Source organism: Pyrgilauda ruficollis, unplaced genomic scaffold, assembly GCF_017590135.1.
Source record: "Pyrgilauda ruficollis isolate IOZ18807 unplaced genomic scaffold, ASM1759013v1 scaffold23, whole genome shotgun sequence".
NCBI lineage: Eukaryota > Metazoa > Chordata > Aves > Passeriformes > Passeridae > Pyrgilauda > Pyrgilauda ruficollis.
Genome location: NW_024522539.1, coordinates 6,686,969 through 6,711,676, shown reverse-complemented (window position 1 = coordinate 6,711,676; position 24,708 = coordinate 6,686,969). Strand labels below are relative to the sequence as shown.

The 24,708-nt window shown below is 48.7% G+C and overlaps 1 protein-coding gene across 2 annotated transcripts in view; it reads left to right on the top strand.

Moving 5' to 3' along the window:
• The window catches only part of NTRK3 (neurotrophic receptor tyrosine kinase 3), a 203,699-nt gene that overhangs the window by 41,424 nt on the left and 137,567 nt on the right, over positions 1–24,708 (top strand). For both annotated transcript variants that reach the window (XM_041469251.1, XM_041469252.1), the window contains exons 4-8: positions 11,229–11,297; positions 18,521–18,678; positions 20,933–21,075; positions 21,651–21,792; positions 23,938–24,234. In XM_041469251.1, coding sequence (XP_041325185.1) covers positions 11,229–11,297; positions 18,521–18,678; positions 20,933–21,075; positions 21,651–21,792; positions 23,938–24,234 — 809 coding nt within the window. The remainder of the gene's footprint in view (positions 1–11,228; positions 11,298–18,520; positions 18,679–20,932; positions 21,076–21,650; positions 21,793–23,937; positions 24,235–24,708) is intronic.

The window sequence follows — 24,708 nt, the reverse complement described above, 5'->3', positions numbered from 1 at the left end:
GCACAGACTGAGCTGATTTCTGGAGATTTGGACATGACAAGGAATGGATCTTGTTTTGAGGCTTCTGAGATCACTGCAGCATGGAGGGGCTCCAGAAAGAGCCTCTGACTGTCCCTCTTGCATCCTCCCCAAACCCTGTGATGCAAAGCATTTCTTACCTGCCTGTGCCAGTGTGAGAGGGTCTGCAGAGGGAAGAGGAACCCTCCCTGGGAAAGGGGATACCTCAGGACATGGAAACCTGCTTGAAAGCTGCTGGAGGAATGAACAGTCATTTCAGGATGAGTGGAAGTTTAGTGACCACAGAAGTTATCTGTCCTGGGATTTGTCTTTCCATGATCCTGGTTTACAAACAGTATGGTTACAGGGCTGGCTTTCCCTTTTTGATATACTGGCAATAAGCACCAGGGCAGAAAAATAGAAACATTAAAATCATATGGTATTTGAGCAATAAGATATGACAGGGCATGAATGATGGGACATTAATTCATGATGGTGTGTGACAAGGCAGGAATTTAAATGTCATAAGTTAGGCAGTCGTGAGTTTTATTGGAATTATAAAATTTTATTAGAATACTGGTCAAAGGGTGGAGTTTCCCACCAACTCCTCCCCTTATTTGTATTTGGGGAGAGATGAGTGGTGAATTCCGTGGGATGCAAGAGACTCGGGGGTGTTTAGAGGGCTGCCAGAGGTGTGTCTCCCCGGGGAGCTATGGGTGGCCGTGTTTCATGCCTGTTGTCCTCCAGCATGCCTGAAGCCATGCTTGGGCATTCCCGAGGCTGCTCCCCGGGGAGCTGTGCTGGTGCCCGGGCTGGGGCCGCGCCCGGTGCCCTGCGCCCCGCGGGGCCGCGCTTCAGCACCACGGACAGGGCCGGCGGCTCCTCCCGTCCCTCCTGCGCTCGTCTCCACTCCCGCCTGGCCTCTGACCCAGCTCCCTGCCTGGACTGAAGCCTCCCGGCTTCCCTGCCCTCCCTACGGTTTGCTCCCTGCCTTTTCTGCCCTTCTCTTGGAACAAACTCCTTCACCTTCCAGCGCCAGCCTGTGCTCTCCTGGCTGCAGCTGCAAGCTGGCTCAAGGCACGGGGTGGGAGCTTGCCTGTGGGATGCCCAGGTTGGTTTCACTGCCAGCAGTGTGTTTTTTCCTCCATCTCTCCTGCTGTGCAGCCAGCCAGCCCAGCTGCCTCTTTGACAGCTGCAATACCTGCAATATCCCTGGAAGTGTTCAGGGCCAGGCTGGATGGGTCTCTGAGCAGCCTGACCTGGTGAAAGGTGTCCTGCACATGGTGGGGGGTTTGGAACGATGTGATCTGCAAGATCTCTTCCAACCCAACCTCCCTAAGATTCTGTGAATACTAACTTTCTGAGCTGCAGTGATTCCTGGCACTGACTGTGCTCTGCAGCCTGAATGGATTTGTTTTGCAGCACCACTACCCCGCTGCTGTCTGGGGGTTTCTCACATGAGTAGTTCTCTAGGACATCTGCCATCCAGCCTCGCTGCAACCGCAATCCATGGGCTTTGGCTAAATGTTTGCTGTATCCAGTTGTGCGTGTTGATAATTGTGGGTAATTTGCTGTCTCAGAATAATGAAGGAATGCCTGCTGCACTCTGAAGCACTCAGTGCTTTGTGGTGATTAGTCTTTTCATTGGAAAATATTCCTCACAGTGACCAGCAAAAGATAATTCTTTTTAAGTATGTAATGTATTCAGAAGAATGGGTAAAATGGAACTTTTGTGTGTAGACATTCCTGTTTATTTTGACAGAGTTAACTGTCAAAGGCAAGGCATGTTTCTGTTTTTGGAGTGGTTATATGTGTGGAGTGTACCAAGCAGGCTTCACTGGGCTCTGCCTGGATTAAGTCACCACCAGTTCCCTGCTCCCCTCAGCCCAGCATTCCTTGGGCTGTCAGAAGGCACATCATGCCACGCTCAGCTGTGGCTGCACACAGGTCTCTTCTCAGAGCACGATTCCTCGCTGTGTGCTCAGGTGCTGCAAACAGGTTTTTGGGCAGAGGTGCTCCTGCGCCCATGCTCAGGTGTGTCCCAGGCACCTGCTGTCTCCCTGCTCCCCATGCCCACCCCACGGACACAGGGGGGAGGCAGCAGCCTGGGTGAGGCAGGTCCTGCTCACTGCTGTCTGTCTCCCAGGCTGAGTGTTTTTGCTGCCATCTGATGAGACGTAGCTGAAGCATGTCAGCCTCACCTCCTGCTGCAGCCGGGAGGCTCCGCACAGCATGGGAGGTGGCAGCTGCCATCTCTGCTGGCCGATGACATGGGCCCTTCAGCTCCCCCATGTGCACCTCCCTGTGCTGGCCCCTGCCTGTCCCCAGCTCTGCTCCCTCGTGGTGCCCAACTGCTGCTCCCAGTGCTGGGGGTGCAGGTAGCTCTCTTCCCTGCCGAGGTGGGGTGAGTGCTGCAGGCTAATGGCAGACTTTCTTTTCATTAGCTGCTGTAAACACAGGGTTCTGGCAGCAGCCTGCTTTTCTGAGCCCAGGAAGACCATTTTTCCTTTTATCTATAATTTAGTGAAGTGTCAAGCCACAGAAGTTTTAATGATAATAAGCAGCAGAGGAAATTTATTTATTTGCTGCAAAGGTGGGTTTCGTTCCAGGGTTGGTTTTTTTACACTTCTCTCAGTAGAAATGTTGGCTGCTCATGTAACCTCACTCTCAGTATGTCAGGCTACCTTCCCTGAGAAGCTCAGCACCACAGTTCCTGCTTGGCTAAATGGCTTTCCAACCCCTCTCCCACACATGACACTGCAGCCAAGCAAACTGGGAAAGGAGAAACAAGGAGAATATAGTGAGGTGGGAGCATCCATGTGCTTCCTGAGGTGTAAGGGGATTCACGAGTTTCCCATCTTCCTCCTGCTGCTGTGCATCTCTTACATCTGCTTCCCAGACCAGCCTCTGTGGTGGATTTGACTGCTGAGGAAAAGCAGGGAAGGGCTTTTTTTGGGATGACATGTAGTCCTTGCCTTCTGCCAGCCTATAATGGTGCCAGTGCTGACTGGAGATAAAAAGTGGATTGATGTCATGTGGAGGGACCAGGGCTTCTTCCTGAGGTTCAGGAAGGCAGAGAATGGAACTATGGGCTGGCCAAAGAGGAGCAGGGGATGGGATGAGTCTGTGGCAGGGACAGGGGCCAGGCTGGAGAGAGAAGGTTACAACAAGGGATTGGAGCAAAGAGTCTTTAGGGAAGACATGAAGAGCAGAAGGAGGATGGGGTGGAGGAGAGGTGACAGGAAAATGGATCTGGAGAGGAGGGGGAGGATTGACTGGGGTAGGGAAAAAACACGTGTGTGTGGGAGATCTGCGGGGGGAAGCAAGTGTAAGGGAGAAATGGGTTTCCTAGGAAATACGTGGGAACTGTACCTCTGAATTAACCAGAACCTTCCTCACCCCTTTCAATGTGGCTTTGGAGGCAATATTAGAATTTTCCTAATTATTTTTCTTGGATGAGTTTTGCTATCCTGATGATATTAATTATTCTTAAAGGTCAACAGCACTCACTTGAATCCCCTTCTGTTCTATCATGTAATCAGTTAATTAATTGGAAACCATTTAGCAGAGTCTGCCGAGAGCTTAGCCTGCCTTATGCCCTGTTGTTTCACTGTTGCTGGAGATATATATATATATAGTTTTGTATTTATACCCCTTCCTTCCTTCAGAGGCTCTGCAGAGCTCTTGCTACCATCCCAGTGCATCCCAGCCTCTGGCACTCCTCCCTGAGTCAGGAAAACTGGGGCTCAGGCCCAGCTGTTAGTTTTCTCTTTGCTAACCCCTTCGAGGTTATTCAAGGCTCATTGATTTCTGGGCATCCAAGTAGGCGGAGATATTTGAATTTTTTTTTTTTTTTTAATATAAATTTGATGCAAGAGCCCTCTAACAGCTGAGATCACAGTCCTTGTTCAGGAGGAAGAGGGAGGACTAGAACCTGTCCCAGCACATCTGTGCTCAGTGAGCTGACAATGAGGCTCTTGTGTGGACCTTGTCCAGCTCTCCCAGTGTCTGCCTGGGCTTTTCAGAACAAGACGATTGGGGATAAAAGCATCATATAGTCAACCCAGGACATGGAGTGACCTCCCAGCTGGGTGGTTCCTCTGAAGAGCACCTGTCCCTATTGCTTCAAGGATTTTCCTAGAATCATTAAGGTTGGAAAAAACCTTTAATATGATCAAAGTCCAATGACAGTGTACTCAGAGATGCTGGGAAATGCCCTGTGGGCATCGCTGTCCTTCCCATGCCATTCCCCCAAGCTGTGCCTTGCCACAGCTCTGAGCTCTTCCCTCACACAGGGCCATGGGGTTGCCTCTGGGTTCACTGGAAACCCATGAGCAGGAGGCATCCCCTGGCTCTTCTCTGTTCCCAGCTTGAAGAACAATGCAGTTTGAAGCAAACAGGGTTAGATAAACCCAGCCCCTTGCTGGAGCTGGCAGCTGGCAACCCTTGTCCTCAGCCAGTGCACATCTCCTGTATTACTTCTGCATGCCAAAGCAGGAGGAAAGCCCAGTGTGCAGTAATATTTTGGTCTAATGGATCTAGAATTGCTGCAGTTTGGGACAGAGGAGATGAGGTGGGGGCAGTGAAGCCCTGAGGACCTCTTGCTGCAGGAGGGCAGCTATGGGGGAAGGCTCTTGCCTGTTGCAAGTTGATTTTTCTTTTCCTTGAGTAGAACACTGCCAGTTCTGTGGATGCTGCTGGACTCTGCCCTGCAGGGAAGCTGGCGGGCAAAGGGAAACCAACTGCAGGGCTGACCCAGCTTTTAACCTTTCCTCAAGTCCTCTGAGAGTCCAGAGGTCTTTGGAGAAGAGCAATGGAAACTGCACAACACAAGGGCGAGATGAGTGTAGTGCAGAGGGCCAGATCCCTGCATCTGCTCTGCCTCGAAGCACAGGGGACAGTGTGACCCACATCTGGTGACGCCTTCCCATCTGTACCGTGTGCTGAACTGAAACTGTGAGCAGCAATAAACTCTGAGGCGTGATTTGTCTCTGAGCAAAGCTTTGTGCAGCTGGGAGATGCCTCAGAAGAGATGACTTGGAGGGTGTGCATGTGTCATGGGGTAGGAGATGGTTTTTAAAATAAAGGCTGGGCTGGGTTGAAGGCAGCAGCAGGACATGGCTGCTGCACTCTCCCACACTGGAAGGAGAGGTGTGGGGCTGATGGGAGCCCTGTGACAGAAATGTGGTGCCTTAATGCCTTCCCACTTGCTCTGCAGCTTTTTTTTTTTTTTTTAATGCTTTTTTTAAAAGAACAATGCAGGAGACCAGCCCCTTCTGCCTCCCTCAGACCTGTTTCAGTGTGAGTTTGAAAATCAGTGTCCTGAAACTGAGAAATATGGAGGGCTTGGTGATTCCTCCCTCCAATACCTCTCTGAGTTTGGGCAATTATTGCAGATTCTGACTGTAGCCCTAGAACAAGGAGAAATATGGAGGGCTTGGTGATTCCTCCCTCCAATACCACACCCCAGGAGCAGTGGTGTGCTTGTGGAATGGCAGGGTCTCTTCTTGTGTGTCACCCACCATGGTGCCTCTCTCCTCCCTGGTGCAGGGTACTCTGAGTTTGGGCGATTATTGCAGGTTCTGACTGTAGCCCTAGAACAAGAGATAGTTTGTGGGGAATGAGATGATTAGTCATGGCACATGCTGTGTGACACATGCCTTACAAGGTACAGGGCTGAACAAAGGATATACTTTTGCTGCCTAAGCACACAAAGGAAGATTGAGACCTGGAGACTTTTTGGTTCTGCTATGTTTGGGGTCAGAAAAGCCCTGGGGGTCGCTGGGGTGTTGCTTGAGGAGCAGAACTGAGCTGTAGGTAATGCCAGACCATGGCTGAGGACCTCTGCTAATTGTGTCACTCCTCCACAGCACCAATATATGTGTCCTGGTGCTGAGCCTGCACAGGGAGCAAATCCAGGAGAACTCCTGGCAGCTATGAAATCTCAGGCTGACCAGTCTAATGGCACATCCTGCTCTGCTCACTCTGCTTTCTGGGCATGCAAGGCTTGCACGCACTTGGCAGTGCTCAGTCCTTTTCCAGGCTGTCTCAAACGTGTCCTGCTGGGACTTGAGGCTGAGCTATTGGAGATTCCAATCGAGTCTAATACTTGCAGAGCCTGATTTGTGGGGAGGCCTGTCCTGCCACAGCTTCTGGGACTTGTTGGGGTAATTTTAGCACATTCATTAAGGGAGGACAGTACATTTTTTCCCTTAATGAGCAAAGCTGCTTACTAAACAGGAAGAGGAGGGAGGGGGACAGGGGAGGCAGGGAGGGTGATGGGAAGTGTAACAGTGCTTTTAGAGGTCATTGGAGTCATCTGGCAGGGATAAGCAAGCCTGAACGGAGCTGCCCCTACAGCAGCATGTGAGGCTGCGACATTCTCCTCTCCTGTGGCCATAGCACCCAGCTAAGGCTGCAGTGAGCTGTGAGATGATGGGAAGCACCTGTTGTGCCCAAATAGCAAGGGAGTCACATGCAGTGCCACCAGCATATCCAGCACTGGGGACCACAGCTGAGGGTATGCATCTCTCCTCTCACTGCTGCCAGGCACTCACTCGTGCTCCCTCAGCCCCAGCTGCTCTGGCAAGTTAATCCCTCCCAGTCAGGATTTTCATAGTGGCACCATGTTATTAAAACGTGTGAAAAACTTCTCCCATGCAGAAATAAATGTGTCAGCTTGGAAACAAGGGCAAGTGGAGGATGGAGCTGCATGGAGGAGGGACAGGTGCACAGGGTCCCTCCCCAGCAGCAGCGTTTCTGCCATTGCGTTGAGCTGAACTGCATAAAATAACTTACAGTTTAATTACAGGGGCTCCTGCTTGTTGGTGTCATTAATGAGGCAATTGGCTTAATTTAGCTGAATAAAAATGGCTTTAATAGTGGAAACACTTTTGGCTGCTGGGTAATTAAGGGAAAAGAAAAAAATGCTGTCTCCTCTTGCATTAAAGTCCACTTGTTCTGGTCCGCATGGATCTGGACTCCTCTTTGTTCCACCTTCACCCACCCCTTTTTTAACCCCAGGAGCTCCATGAAGCACTCCGTGGCCCCATCTGTCACTCACGCTGTGCCAAAATGGCAAAGGTCACCTCCCCTCCCTGTCGGCCACCAAAGCAAGGTCTTGGCAGTGCCTGCGGGAGCCGTGGGAGAGTGTGTGGGACACGGCGTGTCCCCCCTGAAATTGAGGGAGCGAGCAGGAACTGGGATTTAGCTGTCACTCAGTGGTAACCTTGCCCTTGAGGTGTGCAGTGAGGTGCTGCTGGAGGGGGCTGCTGGGGACAGGAGTAGGAGCCTTGGGAGCACAGCTGCGGCAGCAGGAGGGCTGTGGAGCGGTGTTGAGCCTGAGCCATGGGTGGGTTGGGTGGCTCTGCCCTGGATCTGGTCCAGGTGAGCTCTCTCCAACCCCTTCTCCCTACTCAGCTCCTTTTGGAGGCAAAAAGCACCCTGGCAGCTACTTCTAGAGACTGTCTCCATGGAAAAGAGCATCTTGTGAGTGATGGAGAAAATGTCCCATGGCAAAGAAGCACTTTGAATATGTTCCAGGAGTGCTGATGGCAGATCTGTCCTGGGAGAGACAGGCTCTGTTCATTGCTGAGAAAAACGCAGGGAAGGCATTTTGCTTCCCTCTGCCTGTGTTTCCTTGATGTGTGATGTGCTGTATTTTGTTACAGGTGGAACTGATGCATAGGCTGTTATAAAGGTTGTCTGGCACACTGCTACAGGACTGCTTCCACTTTCCTATAATTCTGCCAAATTTTAATTGCTCAGACTGAAGTTTTCTGTTTTGGGTGTCTTCTCCTGGCTGATTCTATTTTTTTCTTATTTCTTTCTAGTTTCACATAAGGCTTTCTCAAATGTTTAAGGTGGTAGAAGGGAGGTTGGGAAAAAGCTGTTTTACTCAAGATAGAAAGTGCTGGTGATGCTGCTGTTACAGAGCATTTGCATTCCCCTTTTGTGGAGGGAAAGAAATCTTGTCAAAGGACAGATTTTGCTTGGAAGACTTGGTTTTGCTCAGAGACATAGGTCAGCAGAATGGCTCTTGGTCCAGTTGGAGGGGAGAAGTTTTTCAAAGGCTATTCAGGAATAAGGGAGAGAGGAGTAGCAGCTCTTCTTGGGACACTGCTGTTGGTGTGGGAGGGTATAAAAGTGGGCAAGATCATAGGAAGTTTGGGTGTGGATAAGGAAATTGAGGCTGAGAAATATTTGGGAGAGGTTGGAGAGCAATGAGGAGTGCATTTCAGCCAAATAGGAGGGAGAAGCAAATGGGTCAGGAAGGAGAGAAACTGGCACTGCTCAGCCGCAGCATAGGGTGATGGGGTTCTTGTCACTCCAGTAATAGGGATTTGGAGGTGGCAACAGGCTTGGAAATGCTGCAGGAAGGCAGAATGGGCCCTTGAGAGGCTCTGATTTGGAGCTGTGAGAGGACTAGCTCTGGATGTGAGTGCCTTGATTTTCCCCAACGCTCCCCCTTTATGCTGTACAGAACAGTGGGAAATTTGGTGTGTGCAGCTGGGGTTTGTGACTGTGGGGAACCCTGCAATCACCAAAAAGGAGTTACAAAGTGCTGGAGCTCAGAGCCTGACCTGTGGAGCCATAATTTAATCTCCTTGTGTGCATGTACTGTGATTCCCTCTCTAATTACAGAATCACATGCTTCCTTCCCCAGGAAACCTGTCCCATCCAGCATGTGGGATGGATCTGTTCTGGGGAGAAATCACTACTGTGCAGTGAGGTTTCTCTGGAGGAGCTCTATTTTCTGCAGCACAAGTCAGTAGCTGTACCCTTTTGTATGTGGAATCCCAGTGCTGGCATCTCTGACCTTTGGAGGTTTTGTGACCGAAATGGTGCATTTTTAATGTGTGTCTGTGTGCAGCTCCTTTCGGTCTCTGTGCTGAGGTCTGTCTCTGAGCCTGAGGAAGGACCTTTGTGATGGTTTGGAGTTCCCAAGGTGTCTGTTTCCAGTGACAGGCATGTTCCTCCCTGTGTGTGTCCGGGCATGGAGCCGTGGGTGTGTGTCCCCCTGACCAGCCCTGCAGAAGTTGATGGTCAGGTCAGATCAAACGCTGGCTTTGCCCTTTGAGAACAGTCTCCTGCCAGATGTGTGCAAGGGAAGAGCCATCTCCTCTGTCCCTAATGCTTGCTGGGGGTTATTGTCTGGGAGAGGGAGGAGGTGGTAGGAGTTGGTTTCCAGGCACTGTGGGAGAAGAGAAGCGGAGCACATCTGCCTGGCAAAGCCCCCTGCATTAGTGAGGATGTATCCTTTCTCCATCTCTCTGTGTCCTAAATTGTAATAACACGATCATGCTATTTTTGATTCCCTTATTTGCGTGGAAAGCCTGTTGTTTTTTCTCTTCTCTTTCAGAATCCAATTTTCTCTTGACATTTCTGCCTAATGTAGCAAAACATGACCTTTGAGAAAGGACATTCCAGCGAGATTCACTCCCTCCTCTGCATTTCTGCCTCTCTCCCACATCTTGCTGTCTCTCATGCATCCCCTTTACGCTTCCTTCTTCTCCCTGGGCTGGGGGAGGGAGTTTACTGTCTCACTTTTCAGTAACAGTGAGTTGCTCCTTCCCCTCCCACTTTTCATCTGTCTTTGCAAAATTTCCAGGTGCTCAGTGCTCTGGGGTGGATAAAGGACGGAGTCTTGTAATATTTTTCTTCCCCCCTGCTTAGCTTTACCTGCCATTTTTGCCACCTTTATCAGAGGCTGGAAGCAGTTTGTCTACAGACGTGGGATGGTGGGATCACAGTCATGTGAAATGAGGTACCTGTGGTTTGCTGTGGTTCCCACAGCGGGATAGTCTGATGTGAAGCAGAGCCAGAATTTAAAAAGGCAGCACTGTGCCATCATTGTGTTTGGGCTTGTTCTTCTGCCAGGCTCATGGAGAGCCTTTGGGACAATGCTTTGCTGTGTGAGCAGCTTCCCCACTCCTAATTGCAGAGTTGTGTGCAGGTGGGACAGGACCAGAATTTCTTTTCCCTTGCTGAAACTCAGTGTAAGGGAAGAAATGAATCTGTCATCCCAAATCCTCGTGCATCAGATCTGTGCCAGCAGGAGCCATTCAGGGGTTTGCTCTCTTGGTTTTAGCACTTATTTGCAAATCAAACGGGGTTTGGGGGCTGAGCCCTGCACAGCTGGACTGCCTTGGGTCATACCTCCTATTTGGCCAGCCCAGAGCTGAATGAACCTCAAGTGATTGATGCCTCTGGTTCTTCATTGCTCTTCCCCGTGGGCCAGGCTGAGGCAGAGGGGCTGCCCTGCCTACCTGTGGCTCACAGCAGGGATGGATTTGGTGAAGGATGTGAGGCAGCACCTTCTGTGTGCTCTGGAGGCCAGCAGAGATGGGGCATTTGGGGTTCTCCCAGAACTTGTGATCACCCGTTCCTCTGCTCACTCCCCCATGGACTGCTCACTTGCTTGGTGGCTCACAGGCTGGCCAGGTGTCCCTGGGAAGGCTGGCCAGGACAGAACGTGTTTCATTACCATCTTTTTGTGCTGTTAGAAACCAGGGGCTGTTCTTCTTCTGCTCACCCTGCTCCAGACACATTTCTTCCTCTTGTTTCTATTAATTCAGTTCCTTTTACATTCTTTCATCCTCTCTGGCTTTCAGCTAAAGAGAAGATCTCTGCTGGGTTGCAAAGCTCTCCCAGGTAGATGAGATTTATGTTTTTGCAAGTTCGGGCAGATGGAGAGAGGGATGGGGAGCTGTTGGCTGCTGTAGCAGTGGTACCCCTGGGTGCAAGCAGCACACAGCCATTCCGGGACACCTGGAATGCACAGCTACTGCAGATCATATGATAACACCTTGGGTAATCATCGTGCTGTCATTTGAACCTGGCTGTTACTATTTTTAACGTGAGGTTTGTACTTAATTTTTTGTTCAAGTTCTGAAATTAGTCTTGCTCTTTTTGCTTATGGTTGGTTGAGCTCCAGATTCATGGGCAAGAATCAGACATTGGATTTTTTTTTTTCCTTAACATTGCAGCAGGTTATAAATCACTTTTCCCCTTAACAAAAAAAAAAAAAAAAAAAAAAAAAAAAAGAGAAACTTTCATTTGGGTTTGTCCTCATTAAAATCTCTCATTATGAAATCTGAACTTGGGTTCTAAACTGCTTGACAGCCTCCCCGTCAAGGAGGATGATGAGATCTGTGGAGGTGGTAGGGCCATGTGCAGGAAGAATTATTTACAGTGACTACTTTATTTTTTTTTCTCCCCTTAATTTTCAGAGACCTCTCTGGGAACCGGCTCACCACTCTGTCATGGCAACTCTTCCAGACACTGCGACTCTTTGAACTGTAAGTCCCACCCTGGGGGTATCTCCTGGGAAAAGACAGGAGGCTGAGAGGAGGAACGATTTCCAAATAGAGTTATTTTGAAGCCAGTGAATAATTACCTAAAACTCCAGTGGGCAGCAACATCCTTGGAAGGCTTTCCTGGGTATGGGAGCACCAGAGCAGAACTGCTTCTCTTTTAACTTCACAGCAGCTGGCTAATTAATGCCGGGATGATGAACAAGTCATGCTTGGAGTAGTAAATGGTTGACTAACTCTGGGAGCACATTAGAAATACTTACTAGGCCAGATTTTGAGTGAATCTCTTCAAACACTTGCTCTCATCTGTCGCAGGGTAGAGCTAACTGCTTTTCTTTATTTGGTGCACATGCTTTACAAGAAAGCCCTGATTTTTAGGCCCATGATTCCCTTTCTCTCTAGCAATGGAGACACCTCCCAGCTCTGATGTGGGAGGTGATGAGATAGTTGTGTCTCCTGGGGCACTGGTGGCCTTCAGCCTGCTGAATTATTGATAGAGCATTCAGCATCGTGCTTGAAGAATAAGTGGACACGAAATCAATGGAGCGTTGCCCTGATGACCTGTTTTGTTGAATTTTAGGAATAGTTGTTTGGTGGGTATAAAAAAATATATATGTAGGATTTGTCCCAGAGGATCCTGGGAAGCTCCATTCATCGTCACCGATGATCAATAGAGCTGTAAGCTAGAAGTGACTTATGAAAGAATAAAGACAGTCTTTCAAGTGGGAGTAAGTGTGTTATCACTGGTGTTACTGCAGTGTATTTTATTTCTGTCAAATTGTTAAATGAAAAATACTAATAGTGATATTAGAAAATGGAGAAACGCCCTTCTAATGGGGAAATTTGGCTTGCAGAGTTAAAATGCTGAATTCAGAATTTGTCTCCTTGCTGATTACAGCTCTAAATATTTTTCAAGCCTGGCTCGGGTTTCAAGTTTAATAGCATGAGTCATTTGTATTCTTAGACCTTTACTTATTGTCATTGCACTGTCTGGCAAAACTCAGATTGATGGTTGTTACCCAAGAGAGACCCAAGAGTGGAGGAGCAAATGGGACTGCAGTCCTGAGCTGGAGGCACTCGCAGGGCCTGGGGTAATGGTGAGCCTGCAGATTAATGGGAATACTTCCAAAGGAGCTCGTTTTTCTATGCTTTTGCTTCATTTGGTCATATTTTGTTTCTTCAGGCATGTCCCAGGTCTGCCAGCTCCAGCCAGGCTCAAAAGACCAATACCAAGCACAAAGGGAATTGAGAAGCTGCTTTTTGGGCAGCAGAGGGTATTTCACCTGATGAATACGTCTGTGCTGTCCTGATATGGTGATCCTGGCAGAGAGCTGGTGTGCATGGGGTGGCTTTGGATGGTGTCAGCAGAGTCACCTGGGGCCAGAACTCTGCAGCTTGGCCAGCAGGAAGGAGCTGAATTACCTGGCTCCAGTTGGAGCTGTGCTCCGAGCAGCTTTCTTGGAGATAATAAATCCCAATGAACCAAAGAAGTAGTGCACAAAGAAATGTGGGAGATCACAGGGCTGGTTGGTAGGAAGCCATGGTGGGGTGGGAAAGCAGAACTGATGTGGTGTGTGTTGTCCATGGTGTCCCACGGGGAGGTTTGGCACCGTGTGGGGCAGGAGCCTCAGCTGAACCTCTCCTGCTCCAGGCTGTGAAAGGGGTCTTGGCAAACAAACCTCTGGCACCAGCTCCAGTGAGCAATTTAGACCTACAAAAGTGCCTGCCCACAGGGACTGCCTTGCTGCTGGCTGGGCTGGACTAAGAGCCTGGTCAAGTTAATTTTTCCTAAAGAATTGTTTTAGGTGCTTCCTGACAAATGTTCCCCTCTGAGTAACTAAGGAGCCTTCATCCACATAGGCACAGCTAGGATGGAGATTACCAGAATAACGTGGTGATGCTGATCCCCAAACACAAGAGGAAAGGGATATTTTATCTGATATCCATTGGGATGTCTGTTTTTAAGGGGCAGGGGTATGTGCCTGCAGCATCCTTCCTGGGGCCATGCTGAATTTTGGAATTGTCGTAAAAAAGGCAGCACAGAGATGTAGCCTGAGCTATGGGCTCTGAATAATCATTCACATAAAGATGTTGGGAATTAAGGTAAACACATGTTACCTACTGTGAGGTGGTTGTGGTCCTGACTGCTAGAAGGATGGGACCTGTTGGTGAGGAAGAGCAGATCTCCAGAGTTGGGGAGAAATTACTAGTGGATCCACAAAAGTCGGAAATACTGTATTTTTTTTATTTTTTTTTTTTAGAAATGCAGAGGATGGGTGAGTAAGAGACAGTTTTTTGGCACATTGAGCTCCTAGGAGGCTTACAGAACCTGGGAAAAGGAGATGGAATACATGGCCCACATAAAGTGAGTGTGAAACACTGGTGAAAGCTAGAAAGGGAGTTGCAGATTGACATCAGCCAAGGACTTGAAACTGAGCCCAAAATTCTCTGGAAAGGGAGAAGGTGGTGAGCAGCAGAGGCCGATGCAGAGACACCAGCCTGAGGAAGGCAGGCTGAGTGAGCAGCAGCCTTTGTGCACAGCAGTGGAGAGACCAGGAGACTCCAGGGACACAGAGAAGCTGACCGGAGTCTCTTCTCCAGAGGGTTACATCTTTGTGGAGGGTTGGTGGAACAAGTGGGTGCAGAGGCTCACCAGAGATGCCTTGTACTGAATTCCAGTGCCCCTGTGCTATCAGGAAATCGTGGATCCAGAGGAAGGAAAGTCATCCAAGCCAAAACCGTGACTTAGAACAAGGCAGCTTGGAGCAGTGGAGCATGTGGTGAGGGAAGCAGTGGGAGGATTGTCTCCAGGAGAGAGCTGGGAGGAGAGGAACTACAACTGAGTGTGACATGGAGATTGCCAGGGAACACGAGACGTGACAAAGCCACTCACAGTGAACAATGAGGAGTAAAGATCAGAAGAGTACTGGGCAGGTGGATGGCAGCTTGGGGCTTGAAATTGCTGCTTGGCTGCATCCAAGGTGTCTCAGCCTTATGAAGGAGGTAATGCTTTAAAGAAGAATTTCTTGTTCAACAGAGCTGAGATTTTTCCCTGCTGACTCACTGAAGAAAGGATGGCAAAAATGAGGCACACTTCCAGAGAATATTATCTCTTGCTCGTTCTGGCCAGAAACAAGGTTTGGAATTGTTTCCAGTAACTCCAGCCCTAATTCCCATGGCATGGGCTGACCTTGACCAGCAGGGCTCAGGCTAATGAGTGCACAACTCTCCTAAGTCTGAAGCTGAGTGTGTGCAGGGAAGCATCTGACACATGCAACAGCTCATAAATGCTGGACTTAGAGCCTTTCTTATCCAGAAGTCACAGCTGGTTTCCTCTGTCATGTCCTTGGCTTCCTTTGTCATATCCTCAGAGAGCTTAGAGCTGACATTTCAAGAAATTCCTTCCCGGAAAGACCTAAGACTCTGGATCCAATTACGTCCTTGGTTGTATAAAACCTTGTAGTCCTGAATATCTTGCTGCTCTGCCCAACCCATCAGCATTTCTAATACCAGCAGTCCCTGCCAAGTTGCCCTGCAGTACATTTCTGCAATGCTACAGCAAGAGGCTTTGGTAGGGATGGGGCACAGCAGCCTTTCTGTTAATGTTATGAGTCCAACTTAACATGGTCTGTGCCTCCAGCTTTGAAACTTATCAACACCAGCAGTCCCAGTAATAGAGCTGTGGCCAGACAGCGGGTACTTGCCTGTTCTCTGCGTTAGCTGAGCCAGCTGTCAGACAGCACACACCACTCCCTGTCCCAGTCCTTCCCTTCCTATCCCAGCCCCTTCTGGCAGGGGTTCAGAAACAACAGTTTTGGTTGGACCACCAAGAGAAACACTGGTTCTGGGAAATTAATAGGAATAAAAAAAATAGATTTTGTTTTCTCTCTGCTGCGAGCTCTTTGCTTCTCAAGCTTAGGGAAATGGCCTCAGTCCCAAGGTAGGAAGAGCATTTTAATTGTAAGAGTATGAATCCTTGGCAGGAATTTTATGTGAATTGAAACAGACAGGAGAAGTGTGGCAAGGATCTCTGCTGCCCTCTGAGAGGTTTTAGCTGCAGACAGCTTTGCTTTAGCTGATGACTGGGGAGGCATGGGACAGGGCATGTGTCTCATTTAGCTGCCTAGTCTGGAAAAAAACTGCTTGTGTGTATGAAGTCCCTGTCTGTTCCAGAGCACACTGGAGTGTTGATGGCATCTGTCTCCCACACTGGTCCACCCTGGTGAAAGCTGTCCAGGCAGTTTTGGGAGATAGTGGGTACAGCTCTCTGCAGGGAGCAAAGCTGGGCTCAACCAAGCATCAGCAGCATCAGTTTTGTTGAAGAGTTGACTTGATGCCTGCTTGGCTCTAGGGTTTCAGTTTTGATGGGTCATTGTCCCATCAAATGGCAGGTCATGGCTGCCATGATTGCCACAATTTTCCTCTTTCACAACCATAGTGTTCCTGTTTAGGGAAGGCGCCTGAGTACACCCTGCTTACCACTCTCTGCTTATGGTGCTGGTGGATGGCTCTGTCTCAGGTGCAGCTTCAGTCCCTTTTAGGATGAACTCCTTGAGTCACAGAGCAGCTCTGCTTGTGCAGAAAGCCCAGCTCCCTTGCAGCTGTGACATTTGCTATTTCTCACAGGCATTTTCATTTTTAAGGAGGGCTGAAGAAAGTGTGGGGGTGTGCATAGCTCCTGCGTGCCTGCAGCCAAGCACAATTTGGCAACAATTGCAGCCTGCATGCAAAAAATGCCCTTTGGGTTTGTTTGCTTGTTCCAGGATTAAGTTGTGCTGGATGTGTCCCACAAAGAGCCTCTTGCCTTAATTCTCTCTGGGGTGCTGCTGCACCCGTGGTCTGCAGCTCGTGGCAGTGTCCTCTGGTCCAACACTTGTGTTTTGTCCAAAGGGCACCTTGTGGTTCCCAAGGTGCTTCTCCTTCTTGCAGGAAGAGAAGGTGCATTTATGTCCACAAGCAGAGGGTTGTAGGTAGTGGAGGTGTTACAGAAAAGTGAGAGGGAAAGGCTGGAAGCAGCTGCAATGGACCATGAAAGGAAAGGGGTCTGAGGAGACAGTTGCAAGTCCAGGTTTTTGGATGAGTTCAGGACAATGTGAGTGTGGAATTCCCTATGCACCTCTTTGGGCAGCTGGCTGGCATGGCAAGGCAGGCACCAGGCAAGGAGAAAAGGGTATTTTCTGCATGTTAGCAATGCTTTAGCAGTGCATGTGAGGGACAATGCGTGCACACATGTGCCCCTTCTACCTGCAGCGCTGTGCCAGCTGCCTGTGGCACTCAGCACATCCAGCCCCTGTGATGTGATGGGAGTTAATTTGTGCAAAAGCCCCTCTGGGGGTCTCGATTAGAGCGAGTTACACTGCTGTGTTGGGGCAGGTTGTGGGGAAGTTCTGCCCTGAAGCCCGTGGCTCCTGTATTATTCATGGCCCTTCATGAATTAACAATGGGCCAGGAAATCTGCTGTCTATTACTTACAGAGCTGCCCTTAAGTGCTAGGACAGCAGCTCTCCCAGCAGCCTCGTTTTGTGAGGATATTTGCAGCAGTGCAGAATTTCTCCCCCACTGCACCTGAGCTCCCCCAGCTCCCTGCCAGGTCGCAGGGTACATCCCCAGTTATCTGACCTGCCCTTACCCACTTGCCACCCCATATCCTGTTGGTATCAGTGATTCTGGGGGGCTCCTGAGGGGGACATTCATGCTTGTGTAGAAGAGGATGTAAAGCCTGTGCAAAGCTCTGGCAGTACCTGTCAGAGCACGCAGGGAATGTCTCATCACTCAAATCACTGCGCTAATCTGCTCTGGTCTGTTAAATTTAGTGCTTTGGCCTTTGAGTTGCTTGTCTGAGCCTTGTACCTGTGTCACAGAGGTTTATGTGCTTTTGGTGGGAAAGAAATGAACTAATGAAAAGCCACAGAGTGAAGCTTAACTCAGTGTTCGCTCTGAAAAAAAAGGTCAGATGACATCTTGATGTATTTGAAAATGCAAAGTGGCATCATTAGGGTTCAGGTTTAGCAACCCTGGGTGCTACCAGAAGACCCCTTCAGTTCCTCCTCTTGCAGCATTGTATTGACAAAACAGCAGCTGCAGATGTTTGGAAGGTCGTTTCCAAATCCTGTTAGTCGGTGAAATTAATTTTGTAAAAGCAAGCATGAATTTTGCAGTAACACGTGGAACACAGCAGGAAAAAAGCTTTCCCCTGTATGATGGGGGATCTAGATATCACGTGAAACAATGGTTTGACCTTTGGAGATGCCCTTCTGCTTTGGGGTGACTGAGCTCATCTTTGGCACTGCTGGCTCTGCTGATCCCAGCTTTCTTTGCTTTACGGTTGTGCGGGGAGATACTTTGTTTGTTCAGGCTGTAACTCCTAGTTTTGCTCAAATTATTGCAACCAGCTTTGGTAGCTCAGTCCTGGCTGAGCACTGGGCTATTCTCCCTGCTGGGACTTGGCCTTCTTGCACATCCATAGACACCTGCAGAGCTTTAAAAATGTAAATGAAATGGTTAATAGCTTGGAAAATCAATTATAATAAACATTCTTGGTATATAAACTATGTGTAAGTGTGGTTTAAATGAAGTACATTAAAGGCAGTGCTTTTCTCCATTTCTCCTGGCCAGGTCAGCAGGGTCTCAGCACAGTGCTGATTGATTTGATTAAAATGCATGTTCCTCTGCACATTAGCTTGTGTTCTGGGTCACCAGGAGCCTGTGTTTGTACAAGGAACTTGGGAGAAGAGCTGCCAGCTTCTCTGAGTGCTTGTGGGGGCTTGGGTTGTGCTTTGCCCAGCAGAGTCTAGGACCACCACTGAAGTGGCATTTGAAGGTGTAAATTGATATTTTAGGGCAGTAGAGAGCTGTCTGCTCCTTTGCTGAGGGGTGACTCTTCTGGGTGTCTGGGTGACAGTGGGACCAAGGCACAGTAGTGCAGATCTTGTGGTGAGAGACAGTGAATGTGTCTTTGTGCTGCCCTGGGAGATGTAAAACCTCGTGTGCACTCATGAAGGAGACTGTGTGAATGCAGGGATGTGTGACTGTGGCAAAGACAGGAAAAATAAGTGCCAGAAAACCCCAGGCAGATAACGTGGAGAAGATTCTACTTTAGCTCTTACACATGCATGGTGGCTGTCCTCCTTGGGGATCCCAGAGCCAGGTGACAGCCCTGCTCATCCTTCCCCATCCCACCATCCTCTCTCACCTCTCTCTGCCCGCAGGAGATTAGAGAGGAACCTTTTTAACTGCAGCTGTGACATCCGCTGGATCCAGCTCTGGCAGGAGAAGAGTGAGGCAAACCTGCAGTACCAGGATCTCTACTGCATGACCATGGATGCAGCCATCATCACTTTGAAGGAGATGAACATCACCCAGTGTGGTAAGGATCCCTGGGCAGGACATGAGGGAGGCCAGGAGGGATCCCTGTCCAATCCAGCACCTCAGGTTCAGGAACCTGATGCAGCAGGAGCCCACCTTGTGCTTGAGAACAAGAAGGTTGAAGCTGGTTGGGATAGTTTGTAGATTAAAAATAGAATATCTGGGTAAATGTGAGGTTGCTATTAATGTGCATATGAAAGATATTGGGTGATTTGGGGCATTTTCTTCACTGCAATGCTGCTGCCTGACAAAGTGTCTGTAGTGAGGCTGTGTGATGTCTTGAAAAGAGCTGTTTCATGTAGATCTTCCTGTGCCTAACGAATCCTAGAAGCAGCATATTGTTAAAAGACACTGACATAGAATCTTCTGTAATTACTCTTAGGAAATACATGTCTCTATTCATTTACTTTTATTTTTCAATTGAAATCCCATGTTTGTAGGGAAGAGCCAGAAGTGACTTTATATCTCTTTCTATTTCCTGCTGATGTTTAAAAGAGTCCAGCAGCCCCAGGAGCAACACGAGGCATGTTCAATAGTTATCCCTTTCTCCTTCACCTTGTTCACACATCAGCTGCCTGTTTGGTGTCAGGTTTTGCTCTACTATTGCTATTACTGGAAAGCATCCGTTGCAGAGTAAGGAAAAAGAGATGTACCTTCCACAGAGCAATTAAACTGTCTGTACACAAGCAGCTGTCAAACTCACAGGCTGAAAAAAGGAGGAAAACCAGATTTATTTATTTTTTTATATAATCATCCTCTGTACTAGGGATTTGGGCTTGTTGCTTGTAGCAGTAGTAGACTGCATGCAAACAGCATGCACGTTTGGATTTGCCTGACTTGTTTTTTTTATTGCTTTGTTGGTTATTTTTTTTTTTTCCAAGTTCACCCTGTCCCTTTAAGCTCTGGAAACTGGCCAAAGTGTGCCTTTGTGTGGATGAACTAAAAAGATTTGGGAGTGCTGTAATTTCCGCCCCACATGGGATGAATAAGCTGCAAGGATTAGACAACAACAAAAAAAATCCTTAGGGATCAGGGACAGGAGGAGAGATGGCTCCATCAATGGTGGCATTAGACTGCAGGGGGACAGCAGGGTGCTGATTTGGGAGCAAAAATGTGCTGGTAAGCAACTCCCTTGACCATGCAAACTCCTGGAAGGGCAGGGAGGCACAGTGGTCTGCTTTCCTTCAGAGGAGTCTTTCTGTTCATGCATTAAGACTCCAGGGATGTTGATTTATCCTTGTCCTTTGGTGCTGAGGGCAGGCATGGCTTGGTGTGGCCATGTTTGATACCAGCTCAGCCTGGTGAAGACCATACATGTTGTTCCCATCTCCCTCTCCACTATTCCTGCCACCTACGCAGCTTTGGCAAGTTTTGACTGCTGCTTGCTTTCTTCTGGCATCACCCTAATTGGTACAATGCTCCTTCCTTCCTGGTGTCACTCTCTGATGGCCATGAAGGGATATGTGTGTCCCCATCCATGACTTTTCCTTGGCATGATGGATGCTGCTGTTCTGAGGTGGGATGGGACCACTGGTCAGTTCCTCCTGCCCTGCTTACTCAATTTGTCTCTGAACACCTCCCCTATTCATGAAGACTCTTTGGCCTTCTTGCAACCAGCACTGTCTTGTTTCACGTCACAAGGATATTTGGTGCCTGTGGCAGCAAGCAAGGAACTGGTGTAAATCAGAGCCACCATAAATCAGTGAATCCCTCTGCTACCACCGAGGAAGAACAAGGGCACCTTCTATTAGGAGAGCTGCAGTTAATATGAGGACACATCCTTGGTCATCTTTTCTTGATTGTTATAAATTAGAGGGACACTTTCTTCACCTGGAATGCTGAGTGCTCTTTGCCTTGTCCCTGGACGTGGGGATGCCTTGGATCCTTTCCCAGTACACACAGTTTTCTCATCCCAGGTGACTGCCCTCGTGAGCAGCTTCTGGGGAAGTAGAGAGATGGGTATGGGAATTGTGTGAGAGGAACTGTGGCCAGAACTGGACAGCAACTTTTGGATTCAAAGCTGATGAGAGGGTCTGCTCAGCCGGCACATCTCCAGTGTCTACTTTTTCCCCTGTCTCCAACACCTCTCCTTATCTTGGTTGGGCAAGGCCATTCTGTTGCCTCATGGTACTCATCTCAGGGTGCTGGAGGCTGATTTGGAAAGCAGCTTAGTGGGATATGGATCCACACACTTCCTGTGGCTGGCTGTAGAAAATTCTGCCCCAGGCCTGAGCAGTTTTCTTTGGCTCCTCTAGACCTTCCTGAGATCAGTGTGAGCCACGTGAACCTGACGGTGCGGGAGGGGGAGAACGCGGTCATCACCTGCAATGGCTCAGGATCGCCGCTGCCGGACGTGGACTGGACAGTGGCTGAACTCCACTCCATCAACACTCACCAGGTAGGGACTGCAACACCCCAGTGCTGCCTGTGCCCAGTGTGCAAGAGCAAAGCACCCCCCAGGGTTTCCCAGGTCCATGCATGCAGGGCAGAGGGTAAGGTAGTATGAGAAAAGAGAAATTGCTGTATCCAAAGGAAAGCTGAAGCTGTGCTCTATCCACATGAGAAGCTGGGAACTCCCAGAAGGGAGCAAAACCTTTCTTCTGTATGGCCAAAAAGTGAAGATGAGGGAGCTTCAGAGCTCAGTGCTCCCTGATTGAATTAACTCTTGTGTCCTCTGTTGGAACTCCAGTGAAACGAGCTGTTTGCAATAGCTAAGTAAGATTTTCTAGAGGCTGGCCGTGCTTATCAGTGCTACAATGCCACGGCTCTCCCCTTCCCAGTATTTCCTCTTACAAGATGTGCTGTGTTTGATCGGGTGAGGAAATACCTCCCTTCACCCAGATCCCACCTATCTTTGGATTTTGGAGACCTCCTTACACGGAAACTGTGATCCTCCTTTTCTGGGGTGGTAGAGGGGAGGAAAGGAGCCACCAGATACTGATTTCTGTCTGTATTTCTCTCTGGGATTTTTAGACCAACCTCAACTGGACCAATGTTCATGCCATCAACTTGACCTTGGTGAACGTCACCAGTGAGGACAATGGATTCCTGCTTACCTGCATTGCTGAGAATGTGGTGGGGATGAGCAATGCCAGTGTGCTGCTCACTGTCTACTGTAAGTACCAGTGGAGAGACCTTGTCCATACAGAGCCCGGAGGGGCTGCCCTGGGAGCTGTTTGAATGCATGGCCACTTGTTACCTGTGTCATACTGGTTTTGTGGGTGAAGATTAGGAGGGGCTGAGCACAGTGAGCTGGAGGTGGATCCTCACATTGCTCTCCCTCTCAAATGTCAGTAATTTTGCTTTCCTGATGCTTCCATTAATCCAGAAATGAGCACAAGAGCAGGGAAGGAACAGCAGTGCCACAGTGGTGGTGGTGGGAATTTCCTGCCCGTGTCTTGCAAGATTCAATAGACTAAAGAAAAGCCATAGAGGGACTAAAAATCTCTTAACAAAAGCAAAGTTTCTTGTCTTGATGCTATGTGAAGGTTCAACAGCACCCTTGCTAAAGACAGTTTAAACCTTGCCACTAATTTCAGGGATGTTAGGGTTTTCTCTCAGGTCAGATCCTACAAAGTTAAACTGCAAATGTCACATGAATGTGAATGTGTCAAATTTGAACTGTTCACTTTTATCTGCAAGTAGCTCAACTTTCTTTGTGCTTTCTAATATAACAAAACCCTGACCTTAAAAGGAAGTTTACACAGCTTTGTGGTCTCAAGCAGCTGAGATTTGCTCTGTTTTGCTGTGTCTGTAATATTTGCCCTTACTCTGTAGTTTGAAAATCTGTTCCCCCACCTCAACCTTGCCATGTAGAGCAGAGACCCTTGTGGGATTCTGGCTACTCTTGGTAAACCCATTCATCCTGTGTGATGCTTTACTACTTTCATCTTCCTTCCAATAAGTGCTATTGATGGATTGAAGGCTGGAGGTAATTAAAGTGCAGCCCAGCTCAGAGCTGACTGGTCAGCAGATGGGTGTTTTTTGCACCGTGTTTTAACATCTATTCCTCCCCCCCTTGAACAGCACTATTCCCATGCTTATTTTCACCAGTGAAATCCTCTAAGCTGCTGACAGTTTCTGCTACCCTTGCTCTTGTTGCACAGAGCCATCACTCAGGCTGTAATTTTACACTGGAAAGATCTGGGTTTGTGCACGTAGGTGGCTGCCTGTTTTGAATCCCCTTGCCAGGAAGATATGAACAAGCCACATGCGGATCTGGGCTCACGAACAAAAGAGGGTGGCTAGGACATGACTGTGTGGTTCAGGGTAGATGGGCGCTGTTGAGAGAATTTTGCTGATCTCCAACCAGCTCTGCACCCTTTTCTCTTTTGTCAGCTTCATTGATTTAAAAATTCACTGTCTTTTTTCACAAAGATGGGTCAAATTTGTTTTGTTGGTTTTCTTCCTCGTGGATGTCGAATGGATTGTCTTTGCAGCTGGATGGGTAGCAGGAAAAGGAGAGTTTTAGGGAAGACATACATCATTGTGTCATGTATCTTCGCACAAAACTTGTTCTTCTAGTTCAGACCTTGCCAGCCTTGGGGTTTGGGACCTTAGGTGTAGGCGTTGTAAATGGGGTTTCAGAGGCTATAGCAGAGCAACATTTGAATTCTCGGTGTGTCCCAAGGGGAAGACAATGCATATGCAATAAATTGCAGGTGGAGTTTCTGCTTTTCTTATCCCTCTCCCACTCTACTCCCTTTAATTAAAACACCCCTGGAGGCTGTTCGGCGAGTGAGAACTCCTTTGGGATATTCAGGCAGTCAAAGCCCCCAAGGACAGAGAGCCTCTGAGGGATGTTTGCTTCCACAGCTATGCAATCCAGAATTGCTCGGTGTGACTGGAGACCTCCCACGGGCACCTTGCACATCTGTAATGTAATGTAACAGTGCTATGTCACCGTGTCCTCCTTAATGGGGACAGGCAGTCTCCCCAGGATCCCTTGGGGGAAGGAGAGCAGCAGTAGATGTTTGGACAGGACAGGTCAAGCTTAATTTTTTCTGGGCTGGTGAAATTTCCATCCCTCCCTTTTATTTATACCCCTGTTTGGAAGGCCAAGGGGCCTGGCCATGGCTCAGACCCTCCTTTGAGGGAGGGTGGCGTGGTTCTCATGACAGCGCTTCTTTACAGACATCCATGGGAAGAGTAGAAGGCACAAGTGATTTTGGAGGTTTTCAGAGCTCTTAGTTTCCATAGTGCACAGAGTGGTGACGTTGGGTGGAGGTTGCTGTGAGCCTGCCATGTTTCTCTCTGCTAGATCCCCCTCGCATCCTTACTCTGGAGGAGCCGGTGCTACACATGGACCACTGCATTGCATTTGCAGTGCATGGAAACCCAGCTCCCACCCTTCACTGGCTGCACAATGGCCAGGTCCTCCGCGAGACAGAGATCATCCGCATGGAGTTTTACCAGCAAGGGGAAGTGTCTGAGGGTTGCCTGCTCTTCAACAAACCCACTCACTACAACAATGGCAACTACACGATTGTGGCTACCAACCAGCTGGGCTCAGCCAACCAAACTATCAAAGGACACTTCCTTGAAAAGCCTTTTCCAGGTAGGATGTTCAGTTTATCTCATCAGGGCTCCTTGCAATCCGAAGGTCTTACCAAGGCCCTGCCAGGAATCCTTGCACCTCAACAAGGCCTTGATAACCCAAGCTGGCTTTATCTGAACGTCAGGTTGGAAGAGGTGACTCCTGGCAACCTCTTCTTCTGGCCAGTATGATTTTCCTACACAAGTGTACTTTGGTGTCATATGAACTCTTTAATGCTGGGAGAAGTGCTAACTGCTTTGGGTAATTTTATTTTGTAGCATATTCTGCAGTGTAGGTATATATTTATTTTAAAGACCTTTAGGAATTTCCATGGGAATAGGATGTAAGTTTGGCCAATTATTTTGGATTTCCTTTTGTGTGCCCCAATGCTGAATTTTTTCTAGAGAAAGTGTTCTGCTGTGTGGTAGTCATAAGCTATAGAAAGGAAAAGCCTTTGAAGTGATGCAGCCTGTCCCTTTGTTTTTTTTTTACTTC